The sequence below is a fragment of the Theropithecus gelada genome, chromosome 12 (genome assembly GCF_003255815.1).
Source record: "Theropithecus gelada isolate Dixy chromosome 12, Tgel_1.0, whole genome shotgun sequence".
Lineage (NCBI taxonomy): Eukaryota > Metazoa > Chordata > Mammalia > Primates > Cercopithecidae > Theropithecus > Theropithecus gelada.
The window spans coordinates 108,105,101-108,119,984 of NC_037680.1; the positions used below are offsets into that span (position 1 = coordinate 108,105,101).

The window sequence follows — 14,884 nt, forward strand, 5'->3', positions numbered from 1 at the left end:
CTGTAGGATCCAATTGGAAACTCCTTTTGCAGGGGTTGTGCAGCATCACTCGAGGTGGGGGACTCTCTGGGCCTGTCCACTGGTCCGAAATCTGACGGTGAGTTTGGAGTTAGAGATGCACAGGCCTGCAGCCAGGTCATCACCAGGCCTCCCTCTGGCAGGAGTTTCCAGATCCTTGTGGACTTATGCTGCCACCTGCTGGAAGCATGACAAATGTGGTGACAACCATTTGCAGAAGAAAACTATCACTTTTCTAAAATGGCTCCAAACACCACCGAATCAGAAACTAGAGACAGGCACCAGGGAAGACTGTGAATTTGACTTCAGTCCCTAATCACAAGCCCCAGCGTCTCTTTCTGGCCCTGCAGGGTAATCTACCTTCCATCCTTTTTTTTTTTTTTTTTTTTTTTGAGATTTTGTCAAGGGCGGAGGCTCACTGCAGCCTCCGCTCTCCGGGTTCAAGCAATTCTCCTGCCTCAGCCTCTCAAGTAGCTGGAATTACAGGTGCCCCCTCTTGCCACGCCCAGCTAATTTTTGTATTTTTAGTAGAGACGGGGTTTCACCATGTTGGCCCGGCTGGTCTCAAACTCCTGACCTCAGCTGATCCACCCACCTCAGTCTCCCAAAGTGCTGGGATTACAGGCCTGAGCCACCACACCCGGCCCTCATCTTCATTCTATAGGAAATCAGCACATATGATTAGAACAAGCACTGACAAATCACAGGACTGGACCATCTCTACTTGCCTTAAGGAATAGGAAAGAAAAAGAATCAGGAGATAGGAACCTTAGTGTCCTGCCCTTGTCTTGCCTCACAGCAGGTTAGTAGAGGGGCTGAGGAAAACGCCCAGCTGCTGAGCACACGAACAGCAACTGTCCCATTATTAACAGCAACCTGATAGCAATGCAAGCCCCACCTTGGGAGCCATGAGCTCTTCCTGCAATTCAAGCCCTCCCTTGCACACAGCAAGGGAACCTACCAAAATCCCACTCCCATAGGCTCTCCAAGTGTTGAAAAAGCAGTGGCTGTGCTGCACCAGAGCCACCAGCAATCCCAACAGATGGCCACACAGCATATAGACTATCACTTACTTTAACCCATGAGCCTCCCAAAGATTGCACAAAGAAACCAGCTGCAGCACATTCTCAACTGGGTGAAGGCTGCAGGGAACCAAGGAGAACCCTGGAGGCATTTCATAGATTCCAGAAGACCTAGACACCAACTTCACAAGGTTTTTCAAACTGTTTCTGTCACCCAGACTGGAGGAATGCAGTGTCGGGATCAAGCAATCCTCCCACCTCAGCTTCCCGAGAACTGCAGGCTTATGCCATCACGACCATCTCTTGTAGAGATGGGAGTCTCACTGTTGTCTAGGCTGGTCTGAAACTTCTGGGCTCAAGCCATCTCCACACCCAAGGTTCCCAAGGTGTTGGGGTTACAGGTATGACTCACGGTGTGGTGCCCGGCCTCACACTATTTCCCTTGCTGCAATCTGAGATTTAATCCACAACACCCCTGATGGGCTTGTTATCTAAAAGCCTTCAATTCTAGAATACAGACTGCAAGGCCTTCCTTTTTTTGTCCTTGGGCTTGCCTTATGGGAGACCCTCCCACTGCTTTTTATCATAGCTACAACCCTCACTGGCCGCCTTCCTCTCTAGAGCGTGAGTCTTGTAACTGGATTGTCACCACCCCCGTCCCCTGGACATGGAACAGGGCTGACAAGCAGTAGGTGATAAGCACAAGGATGTTAAGATTTCAGCAGCCCAACTCAACCAGGGTAAACTTAAACCAGCTAAGGTTCTGCATGTTGCCTTCTAAGCTTATCAAAGTATCAGTTTGATTTCGCTAGTCTGACTAAAACAGGGTTTTGCACTTGGCTACCTATGTTGATTTTGGGCACTGGGTTTCATCTAAATTCATCACGTTGTTGATGGTCCCACCTCTCATGTGGCCTTCATCTTTTACTAAAAGTGAAGGTTGAGGCAAGTACTTAAGACCAGAAAGAATAAACAACATACATAGTACAGAACAAATGGCTTTTTAGGGGTTTACTGGATGTGGTTTCCTCCCCAGCCGCATGGTCCCTGAGTGTCCACTGGTCTATCCATCTAGCATGAGTTCTATTCCAGAACTGTTTTGGAGACTCGCTGTTACCCAGCCTGTAGTATAGTGGTGCGTGCTTAGCTCACTGCAACCTCTGCTTCTCGGGTTCACATGACTTTCCCGCTTCAGCTTCCTGAGTAGCTGGGACTACAGCAGTGCATCACCACGCCCAGTTAATTTTTCTTTTAGTAGAGATGCGGTTTTACCACATTGGCAACGCTGGTCTTCAACTCCTGACCTCAGGTGATCTGCCCACCTCGGCCTCCCCAAGTGTTGGGATTACAGGTGTGAGCCACTGCTCTTCCCAGATGCCCTTCCTTGTCCTAGGAGACCTGACTAATGTGTTCCTGCGCCTCTTTCCAGAGTCTTCTACAGGACATAATCCTCAGACCTGCTAAAACTAGGAGAAGCTGCAGCAGCCTTCATCAGCATCAGGGCTGCAGGAGCGGGTCCCCTCACCAGCATTTCAACCAAGTTGGGGGCTGGGATACTGGAAAAGCACGCACTACGCCATTTCCATTGGGATGGGTGAAGTGAGTGGCAGAGCTGGCTTTGCCATGCTCTCCAGTGACATTCCAGTGGAAACACTCTTTAGGAAGTAACACGTCTGGCACCAGAGTTGACTTTTAATTTGTCCTAAAGCCGCTGAAGCAAAAACCATAAAACATTCTGCTCTTTTCTTTTACAACCCCACGAACGCAAAAAAAAAAAATAACAAAAGAAACAACAACAAAACCCAAACTATTTGTAGGAAAAAATGGTTTTGTACATGGGATGAAACAATATAAATTCAAAACTTACAGATAAGGGTTAGCTCTATCACTCAACTCTTTAAAAAGTTTATATGAATATCCAGTCAAAACCAACAAGGGATTGCCCTTGAAATGTTAACTAGACGGATTTCCAAGGAGACCACAGGACTGTATACTGTCTTGGAATGTCCTCAGAAGGCTCTGTCATTGATCAGGTAACAGTAAAAACCCCAGAGTCCTTTCTTTCAAATGGAAAAGGGAAAGCAGAGGGACAGAAGCTATTCAAACTTCGTCTTCTTTCCTTGTGGCTTGTGGTCACCTCCTCCTCCTCTGCCTCCTCGGAAGCCGCCTCGCCCTACAGGGGGAAGGCAAGACACTGTTAAAAGAATAGGTACAAAGTTCCTCCTCCCAGTGATTAGGAACCGTGACAAGGCACGGTCTGAAGAGCATATGCTACGTGGTGTCCAGTAGACATTGAAGTCATTATCCCTGTGTGCCTTACCTCCAAAGCCTCCCCGGCCTCTGCCACCAAATCCTCCTCGGCCTCCTCTGCCACCACCTCGTCCTCCAAAGCCGCCTCTGCCTCCACCACGACCCCCAAAGCCACCTTCACCCTTAGGTTTGGCCCAGTCCAAGGTAACTTTATTTCCATCAATTTCACCATCTTCCATGGCCTCCTTGGCAGCTTTGGCATCCTCCTCACTGTTGAAGTCTACAAAACCAAACCTAGAACACCAAATGAAATTGCCCATTATAAAAAGCACCTACTGCACATGTCCCAAGTTAACTGCACACGCTGGGGAGCCATCCCACAGAAAGTAGCCTTTAGTTGGGAAAAGATACCAGTGACAGAGTAGCTCTCTATGGAAAACTAACTGGTGTGACATCTTGAACCCCAGAATGTCTCACAAAACAGCTAAATATACCTCTGTAAAGACAGAAGGTAAAATAATGCTAGTGCTGTGAATTCTCTCTTCTTCTCGTGCGAATCCATAAACTGCCACTGATAGACAGAAAGGAGCTCAATGAGAAGACACCTTAGACTCAAGGTCTCCACCGAACAAAAACCCCTTCAAGTGAAAGCAGCACTCATGCTTTCCTCCCTTACCCTTTGGAGGACCCAGTTTCCCGGTCAGTGACTATCCTTGCCCGAACAGAGCCGTCAAATGACTCCTTTAATGTCTCTTCAGTGGTATCCTCAGACAGGCCTTTGACAAACAGAGTTTTGGATGGCTCTGGGGAAGAAAAAAAATTGTGACTTTATGTGAAGTCACAGTTCGTAGTAACACTGAATTTGCACAATGCCTGGTATGACTACTGGCCAAGAATGCTTGTCTTAGTGGAAAAGCAGTGAAAAGCAACTAAGCCAACTAGTCCTTAATTAAAGTAAGGCTATTCTGAGTTTACATTTTTTAAATTGCCACTGCATAGTTGATATTCTGCCCATCTTCTATGGAAAGTGGGAGAAGAACCCAAGCAGGTGCTGCCCACTGGATGGGGCAGGAAATCATGGGCAAACTTGCTGCTCTGAGTTGACACAGCTGGATCAGAACTTGACTATCTAGAGGAATCTTCTTGAGATTTCATCAATTATTTCTCAGGTAATCAGTCATCATATCCAGTTATTGTTCACTCAGTAGCAACAGGAAACACAGAATTTGTGCAAAAAATAAACACCAAAAGCACTGAGAGTGCTACCCCCAACCACAGCATCCTATTCAGGTGAACTTACGGCTTCTGGCATTAGGTGATCCCCTGGGTCCTTGCAACTCCAGCCTGATTGCTCTGCCCTCAATTTCCCTTTTATTACAGGAATTTAAAGCTTCTTTAGCATCTTCGAATGAAGCAAACTCTATAAATGCATACCTGAGGATGAACAGTTAATGCATAGAGTAAGTTACCAAGCACGTGCTCCTTCACTGTCACAAGATGCTGCCAAGCCTTCTCTCAAGTTGGTACCTAAATGACGCTCTTTTACACTCATTTACGTAGCTAAAATTATTTGGCTTTTCTGACAGGATCACATGACCTTACGTTCCTTTAGACCTGTAAGACATATATAGCCTGTAACTGATATAAAGGTATTAATTATCTTACCCTTTAGATTTGCCATTTTGGTTCTGGGGTACTTTGATAAAAGTTGCTTTCTCAAATACTTCCTGAAGAGTTTCTTCTGTTGCACTGTAGGAGAGGTTGCTTAAAACCAGAGTTTTTGATTCACCTGCAAATAGAGATGCCACATTCCTAAGACTCTGAAACAGTGGTTCCCAGCTTCGGTCAGAGCAGTAATATTTTATTCCTAAGCATTTCAGTGCTTGAAAGAGTTAACACACAAATACTGATGATGTAAGTGAAATCCACTTTTGTTACTCAACATATTAAGTACTTAGTACATGTTGCAATGTTCTGGTGGTGGTTCTTTATGTATAGGCTGACTACTGGCCTGTTTTCCTAGAACAATAATCTGAGTTCAAAACACACATAGTCGGCCGGGCGCGGTGGCTCAAGCCTGTAATCCCAGCACTTTGAGAGGCCGAGATGGGCGGATCACGAGGTCAGGAGATCGAGACATCCTGGCTAACACGGTGAAACCCTGTCTCTACTAAAAAATACAAAAAACTAGCCGGGCGAGGTGGCGGGCGCCTGTAGTCCCAGCTACTCGGGAGGCTGAGGCAGGAGAATGGCATAAGCCCAGGAGGCGGAGCTTGCAGTAAGCTGAGATCCGGCCACTACACTCCAGCCCGGGCCACAGAGCGAGACTGTTTCAAAAAAAAAAAAAAAAAACACACAGTCAAAGTCATTTAAAGTATAAAACATACCTACAAAGGAAGCTTGATTTGCCTACTGTATTCCAATGCAAAATGATTTTAGAGCTCTCATTCAAGATCGGAAATTACTATTCCAAATAAGAGTATAACTTGGGGTATAATGTCCTTGATCTTCACCTACATTTAAGTAACTTTGATTAAAAAGTATAAATTTATGAAGTACAAAGACACAAAGGAGTTCCCTCCATCAATTCTGGAACCCCGTAACAAGCCTAATTTCTTACCACTCCAAGTGCTATTCTTTCCACCTCTATAGTCTTGATTTTGACCTTTCTCTCCGGTATAGTACAGGGAAATAGATCGCCCATCAATCTCTGTTCCCTGCTTTTCCTCAAAGGTTTTCTCTGCATCAGCTTCTGTCTTAAATTCAATATAAGCAATCCTGCAATGGAGGGAGAAGAACTCATGGTTTTTAAAACCGCATTAACACAAATGCTTTTACCTCAGCAACACAGAACTTGCTTCAGATCTGAATACAATAAATGCCCTTAGTTTTATGCTACTTTTCAATCAAACTTGAGCTTCCCTCTTACTTCCCACTACAGTTTTACAAATACTCAAAATTTTTTCACAGTAACCTCACCTTACTGAACTACTACTCACAAAGTATTTGTTGTAAGCTAGGCACATTTCTTGCTCCTTTGTATGTATTACCTTGTCTTTTAAAATCACCCTATGAGTACGTTATCCCCATGGTACAGACGGGTAATTGAGGCACAAATTTACAGGTTAAACTGCCCAAAATTACACACCTAAGAAAATCAAACCAACATTTCTTTTATAAAGCAGGAATGTGTATTCATGTTAAGAAAACCCTTACATTTCAATAGACAGAACATACCCTTTACTTTTCCCATCCTTGCTGACTAATCTGATCTCCGCAGCATCTTCAAACACTTCTTTCAATTCATCCTGAGTAACTTTGTAAGGGAGATTTTTAGCCAAAAGCGTTCTCGCATCTCGCTCTAGATTAAAAAAACAAAAATGAGCTCCATGGCCTGAAAAACCAAAGGTGGGGGGCAACAACAAAGAGGGGAAAAAAAAAGACATAGCTCTATTCAACAAATCATTTGAGATCCTATAATGTACAAGGCTCTGTGCCCTGGAGATATAGCAGTGTCAACACACAAGTGGTCCCTCCATGTTGTCACAGCTGATGTCAAACTATCCGCTGGGTACACTAGAGTTCAACCTGGAGTAGATGCATATTATTTTTAGAAACAAAAAAGGTGAACGTACCAATTTAAAACATTACAACTGTATATAGAGAAATAAAGTAAAAGATGCAAACAGTAATTAGGGACCTAATCTAGTTTCAGTGAAGACCCCTTTACATTAATTTAGGTGCATCTAATAATTCGTGTTCTGTATAAAAGTGCTCTTGCTTGCCTAACTCAAGAATTTACACTGTAACACTAGCAAGCAGTGCCAAGTACTCTTGTAAACACCAGCTCATTTAATTCCCACATTAAGAGGAAACCAAGGGGAAAAAAAAATTTAAAAAGAGGAAACCAAGGGAAATGGGTTACAAAGCATTTTCCCTAGCAGTCTAGCTCCTGAATTTATTGCATAATCTCCTAAAGCCTTACATACCCTTCTTACTGTCTTTTCCTTTTGGCTTCTCTAGTTTAATTTCATTGCCAAAGACTTTCAAACCAGTGAGTTCCAAGGCTTTCTCCAGGTCTTCAGCAGATTCAAAATCCACATAACCAAATTTCCTTCAAGGTGGAGAGAAGGGCAAAATTACAACAGATGAAAACACAAATTGAAATCCACAATATGTATTCTAGACAAATGTGATGATGCAAACAAAGATCACATTTTAAAAAGCACCCCTAATATTAGCAAAACAAAGTCAAGGCTCTGCAAATTGTAGCTATAGAACAAGGTCTCAGTACGGAGATATGACATGCACATTCACGTTTGAGGTCATCATCATTAGCTAAATTGCTTATAACAATTCACAGTAGCAGCTGACAAAAGAACACCTGTAAGCACTAATACAGGAGAATCCTGCCTGGATAAAAGCATTCACTATGATGACTAGTCAGGTCTAATAGTTTCAGGTACTTCCAAGAAAATAACCATCAAATTATTATTATTTTAAACTGAGACAGAGTCTCAATGTGTTGCCCAGGCTGGAGTACAGTGGTGCGAACTTGGCTCACTGCAACCTTCGTCACCCAGGTTCAAGCGATTCTCCTGCCTAACACCAACACTGGTGCCTCAAGACCCCAATTTAGGCTGGGCACAGTGGCTCACGCCTGTAATCCCAGCACTTCGAGAGGCCGAGTTGGGTGGATCACTTGAGGTCAGGAGTTCGAAACCAGCCTGGCCAACATGGTGAAACCCTGTCTCAACTAAAAATACAAAGATTCCCCAGGCGTGGTGACGTGCACCTGTAATCCCAGCTACTCAGGGGGCTTAGGAAGGAGAATCACTTGAACCCGGGAGGCAGAGGTTGCAGTGAGCCAAGATTGCGCCACTGTACTGCAGCCTGAGCAAAAGCCAGAGTCCGTCTCAATAAAAAACGAAACAAAACAAAAAAGACAAAAAAACTTACTAAGATTATTCTGTGCTATACCAAGTTACGACTTGACTGTGAAAATTACAATCCAGGGACTCTATGGTTTAATTCTAACTTAGTTCACTAATGCTAATCCTTGAAGATGTTTACACTATTCATGTTTAAGAGTGGCAGGCTAAAGTAACTGTGCTAATAGGGGAAGGAAAAGTATTAACAGACCCATGTGTATGTAATGTGCATGAAGCACTTACCTAGTCATACCAATTCTGACATCCACAACAGCAAGATCATTTTTAGCAAAAACATCGCTGATACCAGTTTTTAACTCAGGAGCAGATTTGTTAAAGTTTAGGTTTCCAACAAAGAGATTGAAAGCCGTAGTCGGTTCTGTGCCTATACAAAAAAAGCTGAACTCAGTCTACTTGTGAAGTGTGGTAAAAAGTTAGTTTCCAAAGCAAAATTTCTATACACAGCACATCAGCACACTGCAATGTAACATCATGTTTCAGTATTAAGTCCCTTTGTCATTCATCATTTGTGCTATTTATCTCCCCCACATCCCCTAATTCTGCAAGTTACCTTCCACTTTCTGTTTCTTGGCTTCAGGAGCTGCTTTCTGTTTGGCCATTTCCTTCTTTCGTTTTCCAGGTGCTTCTTTGACAGGCTCTGGACAAGATGTCAATGTATTACCCATCAATAGCCACAAACACTTAAGTGCCTCCTTTAAACAACTCATGTCAATGTATGTCAGAATCTAATTACCTTCCTCCTCCTCCTCTTCCTCCTCATCTTCATCATCATCATCTTCATCCTCGTCATCTTCATCGTCGTCGTCATCCTCGTCCTCATCATCCTCTTCTTCATCTTCATCCTCAGCCACGTTCTTGGCTTTCACAGCAACAACTTTTGCAGCTTTCTTTCCTTTGGCTGGTGTAGTCTCCATAGCTTCTTCTTCAGAGTCTGAAAGATAAGCCACCTAAAAATTGCAGCAATCTCCCAAAACCAACATCGGTTTTAAAATCTAATGCACCATGTTTAGTTAATAGTCATGGCAAGAATAGATTACTTGGGGCCAGGCAGTGGCTCACGCCTGTAATCCTAGCACTTTGGGAGGCCAAGGTGGGTGGATCACCTGAGGTCAAGAGTTCGAGACCAGCCTGGCCAACATGGTGAAACCTCGTTTCTACTAAAAATACAAAAATTAGTAGGGCATAGTAGTGGTCGCCTGTAATCACAGCTACTTGGGAGGCTGAGGCAGAACTGCTTGAACCGTGGAGATGGAGGTTGCAGTGAGCCGAGATAGCGCGCCACTGCACTCCAGCCTGGGAAACAGCAAAAACTCCCGTCAAAAAAATTAAAAAACAAAAACAAAACAAAAAAGATCACTAAGAAACAAAATCCTACATTATGAAAAACACTCACAGAATGTGCTGTTGAAATTTTCTCAGGAGGGACAAAAATCATTCATGGGTAATTAAGTCTAACACACAACAGCCCAGAGAATTCCCACAAGGACTCTACTCTCATCTCCAGGTTGTTGTGGAATATGTTGATCCCAGAATCTCAAGATATCTTGCAATCAGAAGCCCAGTAACTACCAAGACAACAACTTACCATCTTCCTCATCGTCATCATCTTCATCCTCATCATCTTCATCATCCTCATCATCCTCATCCTCTGAGGCAGGGGCAGCAGCTGCTGCTTTCATCACTGCTGGTTCAATTTCATCTTCATCCTCATCTTCGTCCTCATCATCCTCATCATCTTCCTCACTGTCATCCTCCTCCTCTTCATCACTGTCTTCCTTCTTGGCATTCTTACCATTCTTTGCCCCCTTGGCTGGGATGGCAGCACCCTTCTTACCAGGGGTTGCTACCAATGCTTTGCCTGGTGTGGCTCCCTTCTTGCCAGGTGTGGCAACTGCTTTGGCTGGTGTAACTGTCTTCTTGGCAGGTGTTGCTGCTGCCTTTTTGCCTGGAGTGACAGCTGCTTTCTTGGCTGGTGTGGCAACTGCAACCTTTTTTGTTGGGGAAACTACCACCTTCTTTGCTGAGGTTGCAGCAGCCTTCTTGCCTTTCTTCTGAGGTATGACAACCTTGAGAATAAATGAAAACCAAACCAGTAAGTCCAGCCCCACACCCAAAAAGATAACCATGGTCCCAGTGAGTGTTAGATTCTGGCAATGCTTCTGGTTCAAGACCACATGCGCTAGACACATGTTAGCATGTTAAACTCCAGGCTTCTGTTATGTTTCTTAGGTCAGAGCCCTTATTATCAGGTGAATACCCAGCCATAAGGAACCCTTTTGAACACTTAAAATACCTCTGAACCAGACCTCTGAATTCTTGCACCTCATACTTTCCCAAACCCCAACTTTCTCATCTGAAAATGGTAATAGTATCATATTACATGTATAACAATAATGAATTGCTATGCGTAAATTATTCAGAACCTTACACCTAGGAGGCTCCAAGCATTAACGTATTAAATCATTTGGGGCTCCTATGGTGGGTGGCAGTACTGAGTCCAGTGAAGCTCAATTCTTAGGACCTGAGATAAAATGAAGATCAAATAGGCTAAACATAATTATCCCTTACAAAACTATCACACATCAAAGAGTGAGCATGTTAGTTTGATAAAAGCCATCGTTTAGCTACATGAAAATCCCATAGTTTTATTAGGCAATGTGTGGAAGAATAAAACTTTTATTCAATTCTCAACGAGAAACCTGAGCACAATTCAGTGCTCAGATGTCTTTACAGTGAGCAAATCAAAGGCCAGGACTGCCAAAGAGTAAAGAGGGTCAATGTTAACACAAAGAGGTGGCAGCCCTCAGTCTACACCAAAGATAACTATAACGCAGTGAGTAGTATTACAAAGTTTATATATAATGGAATGGAGACCAATTAATCTTAATTGGAGGCTAGGAAAGGAATCTGGGAAGGTTATCCTCAGATCTGAATACAATGCCCAGCTCTACATGTCGGGGTGAGGCTAACATGTTGAAACTGGAAAAATGTAATGATTTAACACAACAAATCACACTCCTTGCCCTGCAGAGGCACATGGAAAGGAGATCCCCAGACCTCTTGTCTCAAACTCACATTCAAATACTTAGCCAAATGACACCTTGACATGTCAGTGAAGAGCTTGTGAAACAACCACTACAATAGGACATACCTGGATGAATAAAATCTTATTTTAGCCACAGACATCCAATTTCATGTCTTAACTCTCCATTGTTGTAGTTTTAACACAATTCTGCATTAAGCTGGATAAAATTACCTCTTCTCCACTGCTATCATCTTCTTCATCTTCTGACATTTCTTCATCTTCACTGTCTTCTTCTACCTCCTTTGGAGGAGGAGCCATTTTCTTGGGGTCACCTTGATTTTTACCTGCCTAAAATGGACACAAGTAGGTCATTACACCTCCACCTCAACATTTCAGGCCATTCATATTTTGCCATTACTGTTCATAGTAAAACGCCATCATCTCTCCTTCCTCAGATCCATTTCTCATAGTGCCAAACAGCACAACATCAAAACGAGTCCTGATGGCAATGCAAGATGAACTACTTTCAACCGCCCACAATTTTCCTCCCGGGCTTCACAAACAGAAAACCCGCCCGAAGGTAAGAAGTAACTACCTTGGTTTTCTCATGAACATTATGCCTTTCCCAGCAAGACAACCCCGCCCCTTAAAGAGGCGGCGCGGCCACGTGGGGGTACCTGGTAGGCCACCACGTGCCCGAAACACGGCGCAAAAGGCACGCGGCAAAGCCACCTTCCGGGGCCCACCACGTGTCGGCTTGCCAGGCCGGGACTCCGAATAGGGCCGATACCGCCATTTCCTGGCGCAAGGCACCGGTGCCTCTGGAGATTCCAGGACCCACGCGGCGCGGCCCACGTGGCAGGCCGCGCTCCCGGGCACGTGCGTCAGGAGTCGGGTCCCGACTCGTATGCGTCGCAGGAGTTTGGTCTCATCTCCCCACCCCGGGGCCCAGCGCCCCCTCCCCGCGCTCAGTGACTCCGTCTTTCCCGCCGCCCCCAGCACCTGCAGAAGCTCTTCACCTCGCCACCAACTAGCCAGAAGCCGCGAGACCTCCCCACTAATCGCGCGAGACTTCCCGCAGCATGGCGCCCTAGAACGCGCCCGGGACTGCGCGCAGGCCCTCCTCCCCGCGCCGCCGCGCTCGCCCCTCGCAGAGCAGGCCTAGACGTCTGCGCTCGCGCTCAAGGCCGTTTACCTTCGCGAGCTTCACCATGATGGCGGCTTATGGCGACGGAGTGTGGAGCGGAGAAGTGGCGCAGATGAATCCAGAGGAAGCCAAGCGACGGCGATGGCGGCCGCGGGTGCTGAAGATCCCGGAGCACGTACACTCGAAGGCCAGCGAGAGCTCGAGACTGAGGCGAAAGACTGAGCCTGCCCAGTAATCGCCTGTGGAAAGGCGACGACGGCGCCCTCGTGACTCCGTGCCGACCAACCAGAGCTCGCGGCAGTCCCCCTGAGCCAATCGCGAGCCTCTAACCAAGAACGGCGCGGGGCGGGGAGTGGGCGGGCCGAGGCGGCCACGGGAGGGGGAGGGGCTGGCAGCCGTGCCGTGGGGGCGGGGCTCGCTTTGTGCAAGGCCGGCGCTGATTGGGCCGTGGGCGCGCGGGTCCCGGCCTGCGCCGTGGGACTGGCGTTTTTGGCGCCGGCTGTGAGGGGACCGCGGGGGTGGTGGAATCGGGCGGTCTAGGGATCTCCAATGTGGCTGGCTCCCTAGGCTCGGGCAGCCTTGGAGTTCCTCAAAGACCCCGCGCGCGGCCCCGGCACGCACTCACGCCAGGGCTCCAGGTGGCCCTGGAGAAAGAAGCCCGCCAGCCCCGGAAGTTCAGGGACCGCGGAGTTCCCGTTGGCCCTTTCGGAGGCACAGCTCAGCCCTGCTTGCCCGCGAGCATGGGACTGGAGACACCCCCGGCTGCAGGCAGCCTCCTGAGAGCCGTTAATAAAGGCAGTCGCGGGTCTGTGCGAGGTTTTCTGTGAGAAATGCACGAACCTCCCCTACCCCACAGAACCTCAGGCGGGAGATATTTCTCATCATGGGGAACGGCCTCGGAGAAGTAACTTTCTGGCCTCACAGGGCAAGGAGAGGGGCCTGGGCGGGCCGACCGCAAAGCCGGGCCTTTGACCGCCCACAGGTTCCCTGGTTGTTATTTGCGTCGAATGCGCCAATTAAGGTGGTGGCTGCTAAGTCAGTGTCACCAGATGGCTCGGGAGCAGGTCGAGAGCCACCGGCAGGGTTCCCCGGCGGCAGGGCGAAGGAGGCCGCCAGTGACTTCCACGGTTAGCTTTGTGGGTGGGCCTCCCTCGATGCTGGGCTTAGCAAACCAGAGCATTTCCCTCCGTCCAGGGCCTGCCTGGGATCCATCCAATCCATGGGTCCAGGTATGGATCCATCCATACCTCATTGTTCCTACAGAACCAGGATACCTGCAGCTACGGCTGTACTTGTTAAAAATCACCTCAGGCGGGGCGCGGTGACTCAGGCCCGCAGTCCCAGCACTTTGGGAGGCCGAGGCGCATGAACCGGGGAGTCGGAGATTGCAGTGAGCCGACATCGCGCCACTGCACTCCAGCCTGGGCGACAGAGCGAGACTCCGTCTCAGAAAGAAAAAGAAAAGTGTTTGTTAAGGCCAGGCGCGATGGCTCATGCCTGTAATCCCAGTGCTTTGGGAGGCTGATGCAGGAGGATCGCTTGAGTCCAGGAACTTGAGACCGGCCTGGGTAATATAATGCGACCCTGTCTCTACAAAAAAATAATAATTAGCGGGTGTAGTGGCACTCGCCTGGAGCCCCAGCTACTCGGGAGGCTGAGGTGGGAGGATCACTTGAGCCCAGGAGGCGGAGGTTGCAGTGAACCGAGATGGCGCCATTGCACTCCAGCCTGAGCAACAAGAGCAAAACCCCATCTCAAAAAAAAAAAAGAAAGAAATGAAAATTATTTGTTAAATGAGGAAGTATTTAGGTAGAAGCAGCAGCAGGGAGAGCCGGCATGGCTCAAGTGGCATTGCTTTGGAGTTAGTCTGGGGCAGCAAAATAGCAATATCTAACACTTTATAATGCTGATTCAGTGCCAGGCGCTCTTGCAGCTCTTCATATATTCATTCACTTACTCTTCAAAATAACTTTTCCAAAAAGTTATCACTGTTTTATAGAAACTGGGGCATAGAGGTAAATTAACTTGGCCAGGGTCACATAGCTAGCAGTGGAGGTGTAGGATATAAGTGAAGACACTGCTGTGTCATCCCAGTTTCTTTTTTTTTTTTTTTGAGACAGAATCTTACTCTGTCACTCAGGCTAGAGGGCAGTGGCAGGATCATGGCTCACTGCAGCCTTGACATCCCCAGTTTTATCAATCCTCCCGCCTCAGCCTCTCAAAGCACTGGGATTATAGATGTGAGCCATGTCTGGCCTGTTTGTTTCTAAATGCTTTTTTGTTTTGTTTTGTTTTGAAAACACGAGTTAGTTATTTATTGAATTGTAAAGTACACACATAGTGCAAAATTCAAAAGATTCAAACAGATGCACAGTAAAAAGTCTCCCTCCCCTCCCTGTCCCCTAGGCCTCCCAGTCTCAAGGCAGTGCCAGTCTCTTGTATGTCCTTCCAGATTCAGTTGTATGTGCAA

General features: G+C 46.7%; 1 protein-coding gene and 3 non-coding genes across 7 annotated transcripts; all 4 read right to left on the minus strand.

The window, feature by feature from the left end:
• Positions 1-2,712: 2,712 nt before the first annotated feature.
• NCL (nucleolin) lies at positions 2,713-12,731 on the minus strand. Of its 4 annotated transcripts, XM_025404389.1 has the most exons (15): positions 12,463-12,660; positions 11,499-11,615; positions 10,204-10,308; positions 9,828-10,155; positions 8,976-9,173; positions 8,793-8,879; positions 8,465-8,606; positions 7,280-7,404; positions 6,528-6,651; positions 5,911-6,068; positions 4,956-5,079; positions 4,591-4,724; positions 3,967-4,093; positions 3,361-3,584; positions 2,713-3,213 (listed from the first exon to the last, which is right to left on the minus strand). In XM_025404389.1, the coding sequence occupies exons 1-15, from the start codon at positions 12,478-12,480 to the stop codon at positions 3,137-3,139; spliced, it is 2,088 nt and encodes a 695-aa protein (XP_025260174.1). In that variant the 5' UTR covers positions 12,481-12,660; the 3' UTR covers positions 2,713-3,136. The 4 variants fall into 4 exon arrangements, with proteins under 4 accessions (XP_025260174.1, XP_025260173.1, XP_025260175.1 ...); XM_025404388.1 differs by having other exon boundaries at positions 9,828-10,308; positions 12,463-12,731; XM_025404390.1 differs by lacking the exon at positions 10,204-10,308 and having other exon boundaries at positions 9,828-10,202; positions 11,536-11,615; positions 12,463-12,644.
• LOC112636795 lies at positions 3,757-3,893 on the minus strand. Its single transcript, XR_003122269.1, has one exon. It is a non-coding gene; the product is annotated as a small nucleolar RNA SNORA75 (small nucleolar RNA).
• Positions 4,400-4,479, minus strand: LOC112636803. Its single transcript, XR_003122277.1, has one exon. It is a non-coding gene; the product is annotated as a small nucleolar RNA SNORD20 (small nucleolar RNA).
• LOC112636802 lies at positions 8,686-8,755 on the minus strand. The gene has a single exon (XR_003122275.1). It is a non-coding gene; the product is annotated as a small nucleolar RNA SNORD82 (small nucleolar RNA).
• Positions 12,732-14,884: the final 2,153 nt, after the last annotated feature.

Bases quoted from the DNA above. Each gene is read 5' to 3' on its own strand.
- NCL (XM_025404387.1), bottom strand. The intron at 6,069-6,527 runs GTATGTTCTGTC...CCTCCATTGCAG, and splicing joins AAGGATGGGAAAAGTAAAGG to GATTGCTTATATTGAATTTA. The intron at 3,585-3,966 runs GTAAGGGAGGAA...TTGGTGTTCTAG, and splicing joins GAAACTGGGTCCTCCAAAGG to GTTTGGTTTTGTAGACTTCA.